The sequence below is a fragment of the Cryptomeria japonica genome, chromosome 1 (assembly GCF_030272615.1).
Source record: "Cryptomeria japonica chromosome 1, Sugi_1.0, whole genome shotgun sequence".
NCBI classification, from domain to species: domain Eukaryota; kingdom Viridiplantae; phylum Streptophyta; class Pinopsida; order Cupressales; family Cupressaceae; genus Cryptomeria; species Cryptomeria japonica.
This window is the reverse complement of record NC_081405.1, coordinates 670,228,265-670,250,484: the sequence shown is the minus strand read 5'-3', so window position 1 is coordinate 670,250,484 and position 22,220 is coordinate 670,228,265. Positions and strand designations below refer to the sequence as shown.

General features: G+C 36.9%; 1 protein-coding gene and 1 long non-coding RNA gene across 7 annotated transcripts in view; one reads left to right on the top strand and one right to left on the bottom strand.

The window, feature by feature from the left end:
* Nucleotides 1-2,415: 2,415 nt before the first annotated feature.
* The window catches only part of LOC131045386 (uncharacterized), a 46,540-nt gene continuing 26,735 nt past the window's right edge, over nucleotides 2,416-22,220 (bottom strand). Inside the window, exon 3 of one of the 2 annotated variants that reach the window (XM_057978968.2) lies at nucleotides 2,416-4,263. In XM_057978968.2, the coding sequence (XP_057834951.2) occupies nucleotides 2,789-4,261 (1,473 nt within the window). In that variant the 5' untranslated portion in view covers nucleotides 4,262-4,263 and the 3' untranslated portion in view covers nucleotides 2,416-2,788. The remainder of the gene's footprint in view (nucleotides 4,264-22,220) is intronic. The other variant, XM_057978967.2, reaches the window with a different exon arrangement.
* Nucleotides 4,308-22,220, top strand: part of LOC131045387 (uncharacterized) — a 34,540-nt gene continuing 16,627 nt past the window's right edge. Inside the window, exons 1-5 of one of the 5 annotated variants that reach the window (XR_009372507.1) lie at nucleotides 4,308-5,441; nucleotides 5,732-5,882; nucleotides 5,960-6,151; nucleotides 14,517-14,898; nucleotides 15,073-15,208. This is a non-coding gene — a long non-coding RNA (uncharacterized LOC131045387). Of the gene's footprint in view, nucleotides 5,442-5,731; nucleotides 5,883-5,959; nucleotides 7,303-14,516; nucleotides 14,899-15,072; nucleotides 15,209-22,220 lie in introns of those variants that run through there. The other 4 variants (XR_009105806.2, XR_009105807.2, XR_009105808.2 and 1 more) reach the window with 4 other exon arrangements.

The following is a 22,220-nucleotide window of genomic DNA, read 5'->3' as shown; positions in this document are numbered from 1 at the left end:
TTCTCTATTTTAATAAGAAAATAAATATTTATAAATGCTAAAATAAGAAAAGATGGAAAAATATGTTAATAATTTATTAATGTCAGTAATATAACAAAAACAAACACATTACCTATTATATCTTATCGGACTGAATGAGTTACGTATATTGCAACCATAGAGACGCAACCCAACATAGGTCACGTCCCAATATCTTGGATTGTGGCTCCTCAATGAGAATAAAGGGGAGTCCAGGTAGAGGATGTAAGGGGGGCATTATGTTGGTGGAGAAGAAAACAAAGTATTAAGGATAAGGGATTACTGGAGAAAGGAAGGACTTTGACACCACTGTTGCTGCCTCAGTCCACATCTACACCTTGACTAACATGATAGGGGTATAAAACAACCAAAGAAATTCAAAAAGAGGACGCTTCAGGTATGTCTTCATCTCCTAAAAGAATGGTAATAATTGTTGCTAAGATATTGCAAAGAGTAATACGTGTATCTAAAGTATGATAGAAATCACTTTAGTATATCACGAATGTTAAACCATTTCACACAGCTAATTATAATTGTAACAAATCTACTATATAATTTTCAGTAACTTACTGTATGTCGCATACTCAGAAAATATGCTCGACTGGTTAAACGATTCAAATAAGTTATAATGCACAACAGTGTTTAGATTTATGGTTATAATACACGACGGTAATTTGCATCAATGCCAAATTCGCGTGTGCTTGTATTAAACCGTAATTATTCATCATTCAACCTATATAACATATTAAACTGCAACTGTATATGTATGTGAATTGATAGAGCTGTGCATTTCTAGTAATTAAACTTAATGTCATATATGTATTTACGATCCCAAGCGGTCACAATCTCATACGCATAAGCAGTTTATAATAGTAATAAATATGAATAATGTTATGCTAAGGAATTGACACTAGACTTTCACAGTACGTCTGATATATTTTGATATACATAAGTAGATTATTATTAAAGTTAAACCACAAATGACATAAGCGAGCTCCTTAATGATTTCGTTTTCTGTTCACCTGATATAATAACCATAAGATTATACATAAATTGGATAAAGCGAACAGATGTAATACTGACAAATTATTTTACAGATTTGAAACTAAAACATACTGTACAATCTTATGTCAATAACAATAAAAATGAATCTACTCACTAATTTATTTAAAATCCCAGGAAGGCAGAGTGGTTGGGAGAGGAGGCTAACTGTCTCAGTTGTCCACCTACTGATCCATGTAAGATCAGTAGGCCAGTAGGGCATATGACTGCCACTGGACCTGGGACTGGCAATTAATAAGCCCCTCTACAATCTGAAATTTCCTTGGTTTAATAATTTTAGGGTGAGACAAGGATTGAATTGCGGGGATAAGACCCACACCACTAATAGTAAGCCAAAGGGGCATAATGACTGCCTTTGGATCCAGAGTGAGATGGATGGGCTAACCGGATCATCATTCGCTGTGCTACCAACTATGGTTATTAAAGGAAAAAAAAAAATGTTATAAACCATATAAGTTACAATTGAATAAATCTTGTTTCCGCTGCATATGTATAATCTGTAAAAAGTAATTTCTGTACGTTTTACTGTGATTTTTCTTTGAATATGAGCAATGATTTCATTTCTGATTTATTTTTTTTATCTTTATCCCAGGCAAACATATTTATACTTATATTACTAGTAAGGGACATTACACCCTCACAATCACAAAAAATAATTTTAATTGAGGTGTCAGGTGTCAAAATCCTGTTCCATAACCCCGATTCATACCCAGGCCAACAAGAACTGATTTACCCACACTTGGAACTTCTAATGACGTGTATTTTTGACAACCACTTGTCCTAGCATGACATTCCTAGTGGTCTCATTCCTTGAGGCACTTTATCAAACAATTAAAAAAAAAAATCTAGGTATCCATATTACTTGGAGCAGCTAATATATTAAGCTGAAGGGTTTATTTATTTAAATGACTCCCAAACTTGGTCAAAAGGTACCCAAAGATCAGGAAAAGTAATACTATTGACTAAGAACCCTTCCTACACTGGCTTTTATTTCATTGAAGGCTCTGTGTTTTTTTAATTTCTTAGTGATAGGTCTGAATAGCATAAATATCTATTTACAGCCATTAAAAATCTTCTAACTCCAATGCCATCATAAAAATATAGTTAATACACCATTTGAAGGAAGGTGCACCAATACAAAAAGGGGGACGCCTATAACCAAAAGTAAGAGTTTGGAAGCAGCCCAGGCATCTTAAAATTGTTGCAACAGTTTGCCATGGACTTAAATCAATTCCCCTACCCTTATTTATTTTATCCTCAACCATGCACCCTATCACCTGCGCACAAAACATTGTTCCTCGCAACATTCACAATTTAGTCAGTCCAGGTTATCTATATATAAATCAAATGAAAAATCTAATTAGATTTCAATACATCACTGTCAACCATTAAAAATTCATTAAGTATACACATTCATACACACAGTCAATATTAAGTTTCCGTATTCACTTAAGTATACACATTTATTAAGTTTCCAGTTTCTCCGGAACTTACACATAAAGTTAATATTATGTCTCCACCCCTACATCAGAACTCCACGACCTTAGAATAGGTTCATACATGAATGTAACACAAAGATAAATGACAGAACAGAATAAAACAAAGTCTTTAGCAAATGCAAATGGCAGAGCAAAGCTAAGTTCGCTCTTTAACATAATGCAAATGGCAAAGCAAGCTCTTTATTTTCACTTAGTAATAAAGTGATAGTTTAACAGCCACATGGATACATTGGTAAGATGTCCTTTAAGGAGTGGAAACCTTCACTAATCGGGGTGATCGGTCCATTAATAATGTAATCTTTTGTAGTCCCAGGGGCATAATTGATGAGAGCGTAGGTGTCGCCTTTGAATAGATAAGCTTCATTTTTTGCAGTAGACGAAAACGCTGCATCTAAACCATCCTGGAAAATCGTACCTTCTAAAGAGGGGAAACCGAGAGTAATCTTTTTGGGTCCCTGAATTATGTGGTCATTTGTTATGCCCGGTGCAAAATTAATAAGCGCGTACTGATCACCTTTAAATATATATGCCTCATTTTCTCGGGAAGAGGCAAAAGCCGCATCAATACCATTTTCAAAATTGGTATTTTTCAAATAGTAGAAGCTATCAGTGATTATATTGGGTCCTTGGATAATGGAGCCACCATCTTCTGCAAAGTTGATGAGTGCATATATATTACTTCTAAATATATAGGCCTCATTTTTTGAGGAAGCAGTAAATGCAGCGTCAATCCCACTGGCAAAAATAGTATCCTCCAAGTAGGGAAAGCCATCGCCGATGCTCAGGGGTCCCTTCATAATTTGGTCATCGGTGGTGCCGGGAGCATAATTAATTAGCAGGCACTGGTCAGCGATGAACAGGTACGCCTCTTCTTTGTTGCTGAAATTGAATGCACTCTCGATGTAATGTTTCACACGACAAACTGGGTCGACATAATCCTCGACATCTCTCTTTTCAGCATTTCGCACATTGCCAATTCTTATCAGACTCTGCCCCCTTCTAGGACATGTTGGATTTCTTAGACGGAGTTCCGGAGTGATCCGCCCGTCCAAAGTTGGATTCGGATTGAAGCCATCGTTAATGTAAACGTCATTCCCGAGTCTATTATATAATGGGAATCGACAACCGGGCTCTACATTAACAGTATATGGACTTGCAAATCGAATATATTGAGGTCTACTGCCACCCGCAAAAGAAATTTCCTGCTGATTAGGGTAATTATTTCGTGCGCGTAGGGTTAGCACAGCGTCGATCCCCCCTGGGGCATATATCTGATACCGATAAAGAATGCAATCTACTGGGACCAGTGGTCGCCACTTGGCTGATCTCGTCGTGCTAACAAACACTGAAGTATCAAAAGGTGAGGTGTCTGCAGGGCTTCCTCCACCGTTTACAAACTGCTCTAAGTTGTAGTAATTTTCCTCTCGAGTCGAATCTTGAGGCCTCGGAGTAAATCCTGTATGAAAAATCTCTTCAGGGGGACGCGTATCCCACCGAAACACTGCCTCTCTAATATCCTGGTCGTTGTCAGGGTGCCGATATAGAATCCTTGGTCCTTCATCGTTGAATAGTGTTAACCCAGTTATATATAATGCTAGCTGATCGAGGACATCGTCTTCAGAAGCCGGCTGGGGAATCGCAGCTGCCACTCCACGAAATACTGAATCAGGTGGCAATGCCATATCTGTGCGCCACAGTTAGGATAGTATAAATGGCCATATTATTAAGAACATTAATATTATTATTAATAAATTGATGCATGGAATTCTTTTATACAAAAATTTTTTTTTTAGAGAATAGCACATTTTTTTAACTATTAAATGTATCCAAACTTTTATATAAGATAATACAGTAGTCATAAATTTTATAAATATTTTTAAAAACCTAATATATGAATTTCTTAAATACAAAAGTGTTATAACAAAGTTTTAAAATATTGATTTTTTTTATTTTGATTTTTTTTAACGTCTCTTATATTCCTGCCATCTGTGCATGGAACTATAGCATAGGCCATGCTCTTAAACAGTTATTAATTGACTATATGACATCCAATCAGAATTCCATTTTGTTAAGGTTTTTTTTTTTTCTAAATTAAGCAGGTTAGACTGGAAGTTGTTTTAATATAAGATATTGATCAAATAGTTTTCATGGATCTCTCATTGGCTTCCATTTGTGATTGCATGTTGTCAGGGGCTTGCTTTCAGTATTTTAAGAAGAGAATAACGCATGAGGAGTGTAGAAAGGCAGAATGCATTTGGAAAGGCGTATATTATAAGTTTATGAAGTGTAATTTATATTTTATTTCTCTTTTTATGACCAAATGGTAAATCAGTAACTTCACAAGAAGCCACCTTATTATCCTACGTGGACATGGTAAATCAAAGCAAATGAAATCTTATTCTACATGTCCAAAGTTGGAAAGGCGTATATTATAAGTTTATGAAGTGTAATTTATATTTTATTTCTCTTTTTATGACCAAATGGTAAATCAGTAACTTCACAAGAAGCCACCTTATTATCCTACGTGGACATGGTAAATCAAAGCAAATGAAATCTTATTCTACATGTCCAAAGATGTAAATAAATCGGATTTACCTGTTATCTAATTTCATTACGTTCACCGCCAATTGCCAAAGGAGAACCGCCATGATCCACACTTTATAAAATTAGTTTGTGGGTGAAGAAGCAGAGGAAGATTTCTTTTGGGAAATAACATGGCAGACAAAGGGTAGACGAAAAGGAAGGCAACTTAAGAGTAACAGACAGAGAAAGATAGAGAACTGCAACAAGCAACACACAAAAGAAATGTACCTCTGCAATCCCAACCTTTCCATCTGATCGGCATCTTGATAGAACATTGAAGTAAGTCACACTCTATGGCTATTTCATTTCATTCTAAAATGGATATGTTACTATCTTTAAATGAAGCACTATTTCTGTGGTTTATCAATTGTTAATTCTGTTTATACAAAACAATGATTCTGTAGTTTCTTTCTAGATTATTATTCCCTTTCTTTAGGCTGAGACTAATGTTTTCACTACGCCTCAACTAATTAATTCAGCCCTCGAGACATGCTTTATCCTATGGCCTTTTGAAATTTTGCTATTAAAGTAAATTTTCAGATAATTATTGCTATTTTATGATTCGCTAGACAGATTTTTCCTGGTGGTTTTTTCTTTTTCAATTAAACGAAATTCATTCACCATTCGAAGGCCCACATTCCCCAATTTCCTTTAATTGTGGACATGTCTTTTGCACGGAGCGGCAAGGTTTTTACAGAGCAGTTAACGTGCTGGTTCCAGGTATTCTTAAAAGGATTCACGTGCCTTGTATATGCTTCTATATTTTGCATAAATGTGACATGTTTGCTGCTTTGCAGGGTTTCAAGCCTCGATGGCAGGTGGCATTGAAATGATTCATATGCCTCTGTCTATGGTTCCATATTTTGCATACATATCCTGCCGCCTCTCTAAAATCTCGGCAAAAAAATGCAGACCATGCTACAGATGAATACTCAAGTCTGAGAAAGTGATTTCAAAAACCCCTAAAATAGCAAGGAAGAATATACTAGGTAGGAAGGAAAAACACGTATCCATGGAAGCAGTGTGCAGAGATTGCTTTTGCTTCATCTTATTTTCAAAAGAATGATTCTTTGTTATGGTTGTGCTATATTTTTCCTAAAAATTCTCTGCATTTTTCCTGATTGGTTTTGGCTGCATGATACTATTTGTGCAGAATCTTGAGGTGAGTCGATTGCCACGGTTTCAGTCAGTTTTTTAAATGAATTTGTACACAACTAGATCATTTTTAGTTGTGTTTTATTTCATATTGAAACAACGTTGTTCTTGTCTGCTAAATGAAGATGCCCTAAAATACGGAGTAAAGTTTTTGGTCATGGGCTGCAAGGGGTCCACTCAACTTTTGTTGTGAGTCGATAAATCTTTCAAGGTATGAGACATGGGCAGCTTTCCTTGTTGATCTGAGGCTATGAAGGGTAAATTACAACCTTCTCATTGAGAAGGTCAGTACTCCCAAGTGCAAATTTTAATTCATCAGTGTCCAGTGGAAGCAATCCTGGAAGACTGTATATTATATTGATTTGAGTTCCATTGTATGTATTGGAGTTGAGAAAAAATTAACTCTACAACTCTCAAAGATCACCTGCATGCAAGCCTCTAACAGAAGGAGAGAACAAAAAAAGCAATGGAGGCCAGAATTCAGAGATCCAGAAAAGAGGTTGAGAAAAAATTAACAATACAACTCTCAAAGATCACCTGCATGCAAACCTCTCACAGAAGGAGAGAAGCCAAAAAGCTATGGAGGCCAGAATTCAGATATCCAGAAAAGAAGAGTCATATTTGATTGTGCAACAAGAATGCAATAGAGTATAATAGACTAATACTTAAATAAATAATTATTAACTAATAAAAGATTACTCTAACAGATGTATATTTAACGAAGAAAGGATTATAGAGTTCTTTTCTCTTGATAGTTTGGGTTTTATAGGGTCTATGTCATACGTACACAAATATTTATTGGACTATATCTATTTTATCTGTTGGTGTGTATTATGTCGATGCAAACAAGTCTCTCTTTAGACTCAACAAAAATGAGTTGTTCCATTAGCACATTCATTATCTAGAGGTCAATCTCTTTAGTGGGTGTGTATATATGCATTTTCCACTCAGTTAAGCAATTTAAATGTTTACAATTATTTTTCAAGCAATGTATGTCTTATTTGTCTCAAATAATCATGTGTACCAATTCCTTTTTGGTTGCCGGTCCTTAGCAGTAATTTCATTGAAATATTTGATAGAATAGCATCCACTATCATAAGTACAAGGATTTATGGATAAACAATGGTACATGTTTTTTCTTCTCCAATGAAGAAGCAATGTAGGCAATTTTTTATTTTTCCTCATCCCTAATTGTCTCTTTATGTGTGCATGGTCTAGGATAGATGCTACTGAAATAGGCTCTGCTACTTGTGAATATGATTCCCAACCTGGTCCTACTCCTACTACCCTTGCTTCCATGTATAAACAGTCATGAATCCTCGTCTTTTGTTCTGCCTTTGCTTGGAAGTTTCGAAAGCCTTTTTAACAAATCCAATTTGTGCATAGTGTACAACCATTGCAACCCATGAGGCAATATTATTTTGAGGTGTTTTGTCAAATGCTTCACATGCCTTTTCTATGCCTGCACATTTTGCATACATATCTACAACATTTATAAAATTTCTCTATTATTTATGCTTTTTAATCCATAACCTATTCCAAAGCTCCCAAGTCCATGTCATTATTTATTAAAAGGTAAGTCCCTCAAATATTGATTGTTGTACAAATAAAAGCTTAACTACTAATGCACTAGAACATCTTGAATGAGGAGGGCAGATTATAGTTTCTTATTAATTTTAAAGCAACTGTCTAAACGCATACCTTTGGCGGCCTTGGGGTAACGGCTATATAATTTTTGAATTCAATTTCCACTTTACCCTGGGTTTAGTGGTGGGTCCGGATCATTTTTTGTCATCCAACTGCTTAACCTAACTAAGCTTTCTCCTAACCTCGCTTCCTGAAGCTCCAGCTGGTAAGAGCCATCATTTTGTACCCAAGGCATGCGTTGTCCGCAGGTTATCCTCTTTAACTGTGCCTAGGAGATTTGGCTTGCCCAAGACAATTATTCTCCACCACCTTTGCTGGAGATATTAATGCAAACTCGTTCCTCATTATTAGGTGTTGAAGAGCGTGCCCGATGATCTTGTCTTAGCATTTTCTGCAAGCCACTTTCATTCCGATCCTGCTAAAACCATTTCATAGTTCACTCTAGTCTTTTTCTCTTGTCGGTTTCTTTCTTCGATCAACCATGTCGACTGAGGCTCAGTATGGCTTCACTATGAGTGTTTATCCAAGGCCTTCCTCATGCTTTGGAGTAGACACTCCCATTTCCTTCTCGGCCTCCACGCGCCAGGTATCCTTTAGAAAGATCACAGATTTGAGACTGAAGCGTCTCCTCATTCACTCTGACCCTCCTGTTCTCCTTGCAGTAAAGATGATATTGGGTAGCGGCCATTTGAATAGGGATGAGTATCCACGAGACAACACCAGTATCTCCTCCAGATTTGTGGCTTCTCTGCTAGATCAAAAATTACCTAAGCAAGCAGTATGGAGCCTCACTAAGGAGCTCTTTCCTAAGGAAATCCTTCAGGAATTTCAAAAGATTTTAAATAAGGCCCTCCATGAGTCAAGGGCTCCTCGGCCAAGCGACCGGATACTGTTCAATGCCCATGGAGAGCTCATCAAGTATTATCCTTTCTTGCTGGACTTGAAAGGGAAAGACTTGGACAGACACAGGGTTTTTGCTGGAGTTGGATTGAGCTACCTCAAATGGCGGTTCCTAGGGGAAAATCCGAAGGTCCAGGATAGAGAGGAAGACCTCTTCCAATTTGCAAGATTCAATGCAATCTTGCCCCTGAAAGCTGCAGACGAAGAGCCTCAAGCTGATCAAGATTGTCGGGGTGGAGCATGGAGGGGCCGTCGGGGCTTTGGTCGTGGTCGTGGCCACCTTGCAGGCAGAGGCCTTGGGAGAGTGAGAATTGAACCGTCCCAATCTGAACCCTCCAGTGCAAGCTAGGTTCTCTAATTTGGTGCTGTGAAAAATCTTTTTTTGAAGCTTAATCCAAGATTGTCTATAGTTTATTTTGGCTACTTACTTATGTTTAAAATCTCTGTTATCCAGGCAGTTGAGAATCTGCCATCTAAACTCTATTTAGCTTTAGTTTTTTAAGACTGCAAAATTTCGTTAGGTTTTTATAAGGATAAATCATGATGCTTATGGTTTTCTGCCTGCTTGGAAACCATTTTTCATTGGAAATGCTGAGAATGGTTTTTTATGCTATGCCACTCAGCTATGACAATACTGTAATTAATTCAAAAATAATATGAATCTCAGCTCTGCCTTTACCGATCAAAAAAAAAAAGCTTAACTACTCAATTTAGATATGATTTGTAAATCATACCTAAAGTGTATTTTTAAAAATATTTATATAAACTACAATATGTTTCTCTACGTTCTCTATATTCCAATATTTTTATATTATACAATACCTGATTATAAAGTGTCAATATATTTAGGGAATACATCTAAATAGCTGATGCAATGCACTCTAATATATTTGTAGGATAACAATGACAAAATGTTGATGCACATAGAGCCAAGAGCCGTAGCAATTGCTACCTATGCATGGCTATATGCAATTATATGGTCTAGTATGCACAACCATTAGTTTGTACTTGTAGCGACTTTCCATTCTTTTCTCGGGGAAAAATTTCCTCGCTTTAATTTGATACAGTAATGTTACTTCAACTTTCTATTCTTTTCTCGGCAAATTTTTTCCTTGCTTTCATTTGATACAGTAATGTTATTTGTACTATCCTCTTTCAAATCATGTTATTTTCTTTTTCTTCTATGGACTTCCTTTCTATTGCAGACGAGGCTTTACAAAGTTATACAGTAATGTTACTTGTACTTAACTATCCTTTTTCGAATCTTGTTCTTATTTTCTTTTTCTTCTATAGACTTCATTTCTATTACAGACAAGGTATTAACAAATTTACTTTCAAAAGCCATAGGTACTACAGAAACTTGTGGATCTAGACCCTACAAAGGTTATGGCATCCTAAAAATATAAATATATTCTACCTTGAGAGTTTTGAATGCCTCAAAGAATCTACGTGACAGGTAAAGATATGCTTGAGCCCTTGTCTAGGCCATGAAGCTCTTTACTATCCCACAAATTTCTTGTCAATCTTTGCTATTTTTGGCATTAGGCAGGGACTCCAGCTGCAGTGCAGCTCGTTTCTATTATTTATAGATGTGAGTATTTATTTTGGTAGTAATATCTGCAAACATTTTGTTGTTACCTATTAAGAAATATCATGCAAAGTACTAAAAAAAATTAGGTGGGGATATAATGGCGTAATAGAGTGAGAATATGATGAACAATATTAGTGTAATAAGCCTAAAACATGTAGATTGTCTTGACCCTCACTATTTCCATAGATTGTCTTAACCCTCACTATTTACATATGACCAAAAAATACTTTGACAGCTGTTGCAATCACACCATCAACAAATTAATAACTATTCTGCTGCTTCACTGTATGTGAAGATACAACACAGTTTCAGAGCGTTATTTTCATGTCAACAGCAAAGCCTAGTTGTTAGCACCAATGTAAAAATGACTAAATTTCTATGCTCTTTTGGCTGTAATCGAGAATTACATTTAGAAGAAATTGATGCCACGACTCTCATTGAGATCCCTTTATTCAACTTCAACGTTGCAGCAATAAAATATAGGAAATGCCAATGCTATGGTTGTTTTAATTTAGTCATTTTTTTGTGGGCACACAATATTTTTAGTTTAACCAACAAACATGCTTATCCTTAGTAAATCTAGTGAAGGGCATTCCATTTGTGGCTCCAATATCCCTCTTCTTTGCAATTTCGTTGCTAAGGTAATATCACTCTTTAACTCCAACTGTCATCTTGAGTCTCACCACATTGGCCATTGAATGCCTCTAAATCATTTTTGAGTTTTCATTTATGAGATAGAAGTTTCTCTTCAACCAACATTTTGTCTTCTTGTATTTTGTTTAGTCACAACTTAGTTTAAAAACAGAGCTGCTGGAAAAAAATGTGGAATAGCTATTTCATCTTTTAGACAATTTCAAAATTTTCCCCAATTTCTTTTCTCAAATTTATAGACTGTGAAGTTAATGTCTTTAGTACAATTAACATGTTGTGCATGGATTGTTAAGTGTAGGAAGTAAAAGCCTTGGTGCAACTGCTTATGAAAAATTCAGAATCACTACATAAGTATGCACTCTTTCGGTGATTGTAGATGCTTAGGCAATGAACAAGAAACTGAATCAGTTCTTGTCAAAACGTCTTGTTTCTCTGACTTACACAGAATAATAAGTCCAGTCAATACAAAGAACATATTGCATTATCTTACACTCTAGCTACATATCATATAAGATTTCAAAACAATAAGCTACTTTTAAGTATCAATATATATAAAAGGTATACAACATGTTCCAAAGTCTAGTTTATTTGTCTAACTATAATAGTCTAGTATAAACAATATATAAGGCAGCTTTCTAGTTTTGTTTTGATTAAAAACACTTCTAGGATCATACTAAGTAAATATAACTTTAATAGAGTGGAGAATATTTGCAATTATGTGTTAAATGTCATTGCAAACTAAATAGGAAGAATGATCCATTAGAGTAACTAATGTATTTAGTCTTTCCTTTCAATTGATACATATTTGATAGTGCTTTGCTAATTTTAGATTGGATGTACCCATCAAATTCACATGTTGATAGACAATAATGTGTTCAAACTTTTATAAGTCCTTTAAATAAATAGTCAACTCTCATGCTTAATATATTTTTATCATTGTTAAATTGTTTGGTAAATCATCAAGTTCATCATCATCTAATCACTTTTCCAATCTGTTGTTTACAGCAAAATGGACTGCATCCAAATTATCACAACTTTCACACCCTTAGCCAAAACTAAAAGTTCAATATGTTTAGGAAAGGTAGGCGACCAAAGAAAAAAAAAATCCGGAAATGTTTTCCTAATAACCCCAACCATTTAAGAGCAGTTTTTTCTGCAATACAGTCCACTACAATTGTATTAAGAGCAGCAGATTGACAAAATGCAGTCCTTTCCTTCACACTAACTATTAAATCTTGCTGACATCAATTAGTTTTAGTATAGCTATTCTTAGTTTCATAAGAATTGAATGATTATTCACTCAATATCCATTAATTTTGTGTGGTTATTGGTTTAAGAATTCATCATAATTTGCAATCATTTATATTATCTTTTTAAGTGTGAGACGATAATCAATGATAGGACATTATTGTGCATTAGTAGTTGAACCTATTAGCCTTGTTCTTCGAAGTTCTCATTGATAAGACCTCATTTCTATATATTCAAAATGTTGCATTTGAATAGGACATTAATTCTTGTACCTATGACAAAATTCAGTTAAAATATTTACATTCCTTAATCATTCTACTTAAACTACACAGAAACAGAGGCAGAATATTTGGAGTTATTATTTGTATTTATATTGTAAGCCTAGTGAACGGTAACTTGGTCTTATTAATAAATGTTGTTATAGTGCAAAAATAGTAGTTGGATAACTTTTAGCAATGGTTGTTTTAGATTTGTTATAGTTTTATCTAGTTTTTCATTACATGAAAATATGCAATTCTCAGTAAGTATCATTTTGGTTGATGCAGTTTTTTCTGCTCGGCTAGTTTTCTTTGAAGCTTAAATTGATTCTAGGATGCATGAGCAGCTCATCGATTTCCACAAGACCTCCAGAAAGGAAGGCATCAATTCCCCCTCATTCAACTAGTAGTTTCTAGGGGCCCATCCGCATATCCAAGTCTTACTGGTCACCCCTTATCCCAAGATATAGATACGACCCTATCCACCCTACAGATCCATTAAGTGTTTATGTAGTTTATTTTCTTAATTTGAAATAGGATTTTGCAAGCTCTATTAACTGTCAAAAATAGACTTTAATCTTATTAGATATTCATATAAGAGTTATGTCATTCCATCTAGGGAATTGCCCTACAACTTCGAATCTTTTTTTCTTATAATGCACATCATTTGATGATTAAGGATAGTATTTAGAAACTAAAGTTGACAAGAGGAATTTACAATTGGACCTAGTATTTGACTTAAGATTTAATGATTAGTATCCAAGTTTCAATTATCAAAACCACTTTCAAACCTTTTTTGGATTGAGTAATCATCATATGTTATCACCCCACCTGTCAATTGACCTGAGTAATCAGGAAACAATAGATGATTAGCTGAAAATAAAAACTTAAACCATAGATTGAGTAATCATCATATGTTATCACCCCGCATGTCAATTGTCTTGGGTGATTAGGAAATAATAGATGATTAACTAAAAAGAAACTTATACCATAAAACACTCATGCATTATAGGTAAATAATAAATTTCACGTCAAACACCCTTTAAGTGTTTGCAAGTAGATGCTATTTTAGGAGTCAAACAACTCAAGTGTTTACAAGCAGATCCTATTTTAGGATTTTGCCTCTGTCACACATGAGTGGGTACCAACCAATGATGAAGGAAACAGACCCTAGAAACGATTGCATATTCACTCAAGTGTTTGCTTGCAGATGCTATTTAAGGATTGTGCCAACTGATGATGAAGGAAACGGACTCTAGAAAGGGTTGTGTACTCACTCACAATTACATAAACATAGTTCAACCAGAACTACAATATTTGTCACACATATCGAATCCTTTAGTATCTTGAATGAAGGAGAAGACTCGATCTGAGAATGGAAGAACCATGCATATCTCATAATTTCTAAGAAAAAACATCTGATCTTGTACAACCAATTGAAGAAAACCATGAAAACAATTTTTTTATATTAATCTTCTTATGCACCGTATGGGTGAATCTTTTCAGGTATCTTTATTTCCTCTCCCTCTAGCTTCTGGTTTGTTATTTGTTTTGTCATTATCTATTTATACAGAAACTTAATAGGCCCTTCAATACATTGCAGTCTCGGTTATTGCCACCAAATACCATGTGCAGGTTGCGAAGAAAGGTAGATAATGGCTTTGTGTTGTTGTTAAGATTATTTATAAACATCCAGTGTGTTGTCATGAACCTGTCTAGGATTTGTAAATAGCTGTTTCATTTCATTCTATTTATATATTATGGATTTAATTGTTAAAAAGTAATTTTATATCGCCTTGGATGATATTTAAGAATAGCGAACATATTGACCATAACACACAGTCTGTAAAAAATAAATGTGATTCTTTGCCTGAAGAAATGATACTGATGCTTTTGTATTCTCAGAGATATTCACCAGCAGCCATTTTGTGCAAATACCCAGCTCCTCTAACATGGAAGTACAAGATACTTGCAAAGACAATGTGGTACTAAAGAGCATCTTAATTGTAGCAACTATTATAGAAACGCTTTGATCTGATCCTACTATTTAGAGAAGAGTGCTGGAATCATATTCAAAAAATGTATAAGCTGGCTAAATCCTTTTATCAACTCAAGGATTACCCTATTCTTAATCAACTGCACAAGGAGAAGGAGAAGATCATAGATGCAATTCCTGAGTTGTCTACAATTGTGGGGAGAAGATCATAGATGCAAGTCCTGTGTTGTCTACAATTGCGGGTACAACATTTGAATGCTTTCTTCATCAAGAAGTGAACAAATATGACCAGTAAGTTCCATCAATTCCTGTAATGTCGTAAATTGCACCCCGTGCAATTCCACGCTACATAAGCGCATTCTCTTTACGCTGGTTGGAGACCTTTCTTTTACTTTCACTCGCTTAGCTAGTGTGTCTGGCTTTGTACATTATTCATCCTTTTGTGCAATCTTAATGATTGTACAGATTATGGATGAACACGCACCATGGAGCCATCCGTGTGTCACGCTAGCATCCCGCGAATTTGTAGACTCAAGATGGTCATTGGAGCATTACCCCTGCAGTTTCTGGGAGTGTGGGAGGCTACATTCGTGGACCCTTTGTAATGTTTTCTCTTCTTTTTTCCTTTGTCATTTCATTTTCTATTTATAGTTAGTTTACTTTCATGTTATCATTTCGTCATATTTAAAGTATTTAAAAGCCTATATTACATCACTCAACACTTTTTGGAAAACTCTGTACTATGTTCGTACAAGACACCAGCACGCCATGTTGTTGTCACAACCCGCATGTGCATCCTACATTGAGGGCTAATGGAGGTCACTAGAAGATCTTTGTGGTTCATGCTTTCAGAAACTGCAGTTAAAACATTTTTACTATTGTCTGTGTTGTTGCTATTCAGTAATTTCCGTTACAGGTTTGGATAGTTAACTGTTTGTATCTTCCTGGTTAACCAAAGTGCCAATTTAGTGAGGTAGAGTACGTCTATTGACTCCTCTGAGTTTCATCATCTCGAGGGTGTCGAATTTCCTCCGCATTTTGGTGAACGTGACATGAAGTGTTTGGGTGTTGTGTCGGTGTGTGTGTGTGTGTGCTTAATTTGTTTTGAAATTTACCTAAAGTAAAAAAACTAAATCTTTATAAAAAAATTCTTAACCAAACAGTGTAATACTCTGTGTTAGGACCCTTTATTGCACACTTGTGGAGTGGTCAGAGTGTTGCAAAGCTTGTCTATGAGCTTTACAATACCGACTGCCTCTGGGGTTATTGTAAGGAGGACTTCTAGATCGAGTATCCCTCCTAATCGCTACAGCCCTATTCAGCTTGGCCCAATGTTTATGAGACAATTAGATCCTAATGACCCTTTTGCTTCCTGAAGAATTAAAGGTATCATCACAGGAGGCTCTTCTACATCCGGATCACAAAATAATGCCCATACAAATAGTCCCTTGAGATCCAGTTTGATCAAATTCAATCATTGGAGGAGAACCTGAGAGCCTTCAAAGGTCATTCCTCAAGTCGAGAATGTTGTAAAAACTTTGAGGGATATGTTGATCTCAAATAGCAAAGGTTTGGAAGTGTTGAGGGCATTATCCTTGATTTTTAAAAATCATGTGCCCTTTGTCAATACTCCTTCTCAAGACAATCAGTTCGATGCTACTAGTCCTCAGGTTAGTGTTGATATGCCTAGAGTGTCGATACACATGGTTGACACTGGACCTACAACTAATCCCCCAATTCCTAGTGTTAATATCTCTAGCATTCCCCTGGGTTACACCAGCTCATTGATCAGCTCTACCATTGTTTCTGTCACAGCTCATGCTACTTCTGTCAAAGTTGGCATGGGTGTTGGTACTACACCTGGTGGTGGTAATTGTCCTCATGTTAGTGCTAGTGAAGGTGATGGCCACAGTACCAATACATCCATTACTATGCATGGTGCACCTCCACCCCCTCCACCTGCTAATCTTGTCTTAAACACCATATTGCAAAACATGAGACAATTATTGCAATAGCTTACAAATCTTGCAACCGCCTTTGGCTAATCCTCGTTACTCGCTTACTATTGCAAGAGCCCGCTTGACCTAAGTATCTTAAATACCATTTTTCCCCAAAGGGCTGAAGCATTAAAGCTCAATCAGTTTAATGGAGAAGGGGATCCTAATGTGCACATCAATTCTTCCATGACCATGTGTAGTGACTATCATAGCTTGGATTTTATTTTGCTCAAACTATTCTCTCGGTCCCTTAAGGGAACTACACTAGAATGGTATAGTTCATTGCCAAATCACCCCATCCAAACGTTTGATCAGGGCATTGACTTGTTTCTCAAACGATTCCAAGCAAACATTGGTAGCAAGGTCACCATAGCTAACCTTGTCTATTGCAAGCAAAAGTCAAAAGAGAGAGTTACTGACTTTATTTCTCGATACCAATCTATCTCTACCAAAATTCTCTTTGCCCTATCAGATAGTGATCTACAAAGAATGTTCATAAATTTGTAGCCGAAATTGAGAGAAAAGTTGTATCTTAATCAATATCAAAACTTTGTTGATCTGTTTTCCGCACTCACTAATTACCAGCACAGGATGACTTAGTTCGGAGAGTCTGCTTTGAACTCTCATGCTGAAACTTTTGGGGGTGCGTCTTCCACGGAAGGGTCTAGAAATATCAAGGTTGTGGCTAATGTCGTTACTGTACTTTAGGCAACTAAGAGATCTGCATAGCAAGCACAACAAAATCATGTTTTTACTAAGTTAAACGATTCCTATTTGAGTACAATGCAAAGGTTATTAAAGGATAATTTGATAACCCTTCTTGAGATTTGACCTCTACCCGACAACAAACCATTTCCTCGATGGTATGATGGTTCTAAATTATGTGAGTATCACCATGTGCCTGGACATGACACTGAACATGGCAATCTTCTTAGACATCTTATCCAAGACCACATAGATAGTGGTGTTATTTGGGTCGATGAGAGAAAACATAAATCAAATAAGTGTATTGACAAAACAAACAGTGAGTTGCAGATCTATACAGATCCTTTTTTGCCTCATTCATCTAATTTCATCTCTGCATCATCTTCAAATCCCGCATCAAGTGATGGCCCGTATGTTAATATGGTTACTATCACTCTGATCTCACCTCCTAGTCAAAGGGCAAAAACTATTAATATATCTTTCAGCCCTCTAGATGCCCCTTATTGTGGAGAGCCTGCTTCTCTATACATGCCTGTGAAGTTAAATGGTTAGACTGTTACAGGTGTGATGGTCGTCCCTTCGTGTAGAGTTGATGTTATCATGAAGCAAATCTTATTTGTTAATGGCTAGCATAGGTTGAGATATGACCAGTGTTGTGCTACCCTTTGTGTACATAACACGTTGACTCTTCCTCCTTTGGGTGATATCACCTTGATAGTCCTTGTAGGACCCAAGGTTGTATCGAGCACGTTTGTTATCATTCCTAAACCAAACCTTTTTTGTGTTAAACTAGGTATCCCCTAGTTGGTTGCCATGGATACAGTCCCCTCGGTGATTCATAAGTGTTTGAAGTTTACTCATGAGGGTTCAGCGCATGTTGTCCAGAATACTAGATACCAACTGCTAGTAGCCCATGAGGATTTTCCTTTGGATCATTTTTGGCTTGCTTTGGTTGGGCCTATGCTTCCCCATGGCAATTTGATGTATAGGGCTTATTATCAATATATTATAGGGGAGTTGGCCCCTAAGTCAGTTCAGCTTGGATATTTTTTACCTCCTACATTAGTATCTACTTTGCCTTCCCTGTCTACTCTACTGCAACGCATTGTATCTTATGTCCCTTCTTCATTGGGGGTTCAGGATAGGTCTGTTCCTCATGGTAGACCTTGCCTGCCTCATACTACATAGCTCTGAGTGGTGTCTTTTGTTCCTGCAACTACACCTGGTGCAAGCAAAGGAAAGACACCAGTGTTGTCCAAGTTCACAGCCTGCCCTCCCTTCAAGCTTTTGATCCTAGCTAGTATCCCTCGTCCTGCACAATATGGTAAGGGTAGGCGTTCACCTTGCACTCGTTTATCAGCTTTGGTTCCTACATCAAAACCTCCAAGGGTACCTCCTATTCCTCCAATTGCTTCTAGAGAAAAACGAAGAAAGGCGCCCATGATTGTGTTTGCAAGACCTGTTTCAGCAGCATCTCCTACTCCATCAATTGGGCCTTCTCCTCTATTGGCAATGGCTCTGGAGGCCTCTCCAATAAAGGACAATGCTATTGAGCCTTCTTAGACTTCTATACCCCATCCCCATTTATGCTAGAACCAGCTTGCACATAAACATAAGCGTCATTGACGGGTGATGGCCCAAGAGCATGAGGTTGCCCTAAAGGTTGTGAGTGACTCATTGGTGTTTGCCTCTGCTCCTACTGTTTTCGTACCTATTCTCACTCTTATTGTTCCTACAACCTTTGCGCCTATTCCATCTTCCGTGTTGTTGCCTGACGCTTCAGGGACTATTGGTGAACCTCACCCTAAATGGGTATAGGTCTTCATCGCTCCCTCCTTGGAGCCTCCCCTCATCACTTCCATATGTGATGGTCCTCCGCTCTCCCAGCCTCTCGACATGCTGCATACATAGGTTGTGTTTATTGCAGCTTTGTCTGACTTTCCCACTTCACAGTCGCATCTTCATCAAATTTTTCTTGAGGTCCTTAAACCCGCTATGGTTATAGAAGGCTTATACCTCTGCCATAGCCTAAGCGTAAGTTTGAGCAATGCCCCATTCCAAAGTTTCATCGTCGGAAATCAACTTCGGCGACTCCTTTGTCAATCTCACTGCCTGATTTAGTGCCTACTTTTGTTTGTCTTATTGAGAAGGCTCTGCCTTCTCCGGAGTTTGTCAGTGCTCCTCTTACAAAGGTTGATGGTACAACTCCTGTTTCGTTGCCTCAGGCTGATTCAACCACTCTCTTCACAGAGGGGTGTTTGTTTGACTCTTTTGAGGACATTCTGGCATTGTTGACGATCTTCATATGATCGTTGACTCTTACCTCTCAAGAGCTCTTGCATGAGGATGTCAAGGCAACCTCTACTTTGGCTCTTGTTGCTGGTGAGTTGCCTAAGACTAGCTTGGTGGTTGCCCCTCTTCAAGCTCATCCTCCTTCCCCATATGGTTAAGATTGGGAGGCTGATGATCTATTTTGAGATGGCTATTAGTGTGGTCCCCTCCTTATCTTTAGCTTAGGGTGTGCCTGAATGTGTTCCCCTATGCTTGTTTTTATATGTTTTGTGCCCTCCCAAAGGACCCAAGTCACTTTGTAGGTGCTTGAAAATGGGAGGTAGAGCTTGATTTTTTATGTTATCATGCTCTCCTAGAGGACCCAAGTTACTCTGTAGGTGCTTGGAAATAGGGGATTATCTGTCATACAGTTCCTCTATTTGTAATTATCTTTCTTCTATCTATCATACATTGCCTTTCGATATTCGAGGACAATGCAAAGCATTGGGGGCATTTAGGCCTTCTTCCATGTTGACCCGAATTTTTATTTTATCTTTGTTTTCATGTGCCTTCTTCATATTATCTTAGAACTTCAGGACCATGATGAGTAACTCATGTGCAAATATACACACTATTCACTTTGACTGCTATGAGTTCTTTTGATGCCGAATAATCAGATCCCTCTGTGCCCTATTGTTTTTGTTGATGTTGTGCAAGTTACTCTGTAGGTGCTTGGAAATAGGGGATTATCTGTCATACAGTTCCTCTATTTGTAATTATCTTTCTTCTATCTATCATACATTGCCTTTCGATATTCGAGGACAATGCAAAGCATTGGGAGCATTTAGGCCTTATTCCATGTTGACCCGAATTTTTATTTTATCTTTGTTTTCATGTACCTTCTTCATATTATCTTAGAACTTCAGGACCATGATGAGTAACTCATGTGCAAATATACACACTATTCACTTTGACTGCTATGAGTTCTTTTGATGCCAAATAATCAGATCCCTCTGTGCCCTATTGTTTTTGTTGATGTTGTGGGTATCACGTGTCATCTGTTGTACAATGGCATTCCACGGAAACATCTCCCTATATTGACGTGACACATTTCTTCTCCTTAGAATGGCATGCATAACATGCATACCATTTTAAGGGGGGCTATCATATCAATATTTTCATATATGTATCCCCACATTTATGCATATTTGCATTTGCATCTTGTATATCTCACATTTATCTATCTAATGATCTTATTTGATGCCTTTGTGGGGGCCAAACCACTTGACCTTATCATCTTGTCACCTTTGTGGGGGCCAATCCACTATATCATTTGATCTTATTGCCTTCGTGTGGGCCAAACCACTATTGAATCTATCATCGATCGATGTAAGCCTTTCCCTATCATATGACTAACTAGCATAACACAACTTGCTACCCATACTGATACATATCTTTTATCTTCGTGATCACTATCTTGATATCTTCATGTTTGATCGTGTCGTGTTTATATCCAAAAAAAATATTTTTCTTCTAACATGTTTGTCTGCAGCTAACATGTTTGTGATGAAACAACTTAGCAAGATCTCACGAGGGTTTGACTCTCTTCCTTGAGGGCAACTTCGTACGGTTAGAGGATTTTGCTTCCCCTTCGTATTTTGGTAAAATCTTTTAAAATTTATCTCTCTACTTTAGCTTGCATCTCTTGATAATGATATGCTCGCTAAAGTGGGGACAAAATGTGACGTCGTAAATTGCACCTCTTGCAATTCCACACTACATAAGCTCCTTTTCTTTATGCTGATTAGAGACCTTTCTTTAACCTTTGTTGGCTTAGCGAGTGTGTCCGGCTTTGTCACCACATTCTTCATCCTTTTGTGCAATCTTGATGATTGTTCGAGTAGTGTACAAATGTGCAGTGTCCCAAAAATCTGTAGACTCTAGATGGCCATTTGTAATGTCCCCTACCAGTAATGCCTAATGTTCCCACTAATTGTACACAGTATAGAAAAACTTCGTGATTGAAATTAAAACATAGACTCAGAATTACAGTAAATTATTTATTCTATAATAGTAAAAATGAAGATAATATAAGCAGAGAAAATAAATTCATATTTACTTGATGCGCAACAGTGGAAGTTTAAGACAGTGATTTAGAAAATCTCACTCAGTTATAATCATCTGAAATATAGAGTTAAAGAGAAATCAGACAACTGAAAATACTTCTGTTACATGGATACAATACAGATATATGCATCGATATGCTTACCAAAATCAAACAGTGAATATAAGGATTAAGAGCAGTCTGTTCATTGAAACTCAACCATGCTTTTATTAACGAATAGTTTACAATTGCCCAGAGAGACAGCGAATGGCAGAGGTGGTTCATCATGCCAAACTCAAGCCCAGGAGCAGTCACTTGCCCTCCTGGCCTACTGGTTTAATACTTACACAATAGGTGGAGTACTTGGATGGGCAATCGACCCCCCTGCAGATCCACTGCTAACTGGGACAGTGTAAACTAGTTTGGTGGTTAAAAAAACAGGGTTTTAGTTGGTCTACTGTTGACTGTTAATCGATTATTTTTATTTGTTCTTTCTCATTTTTAGTCATTCTCAGATGTCTGGTACAAATAAATAT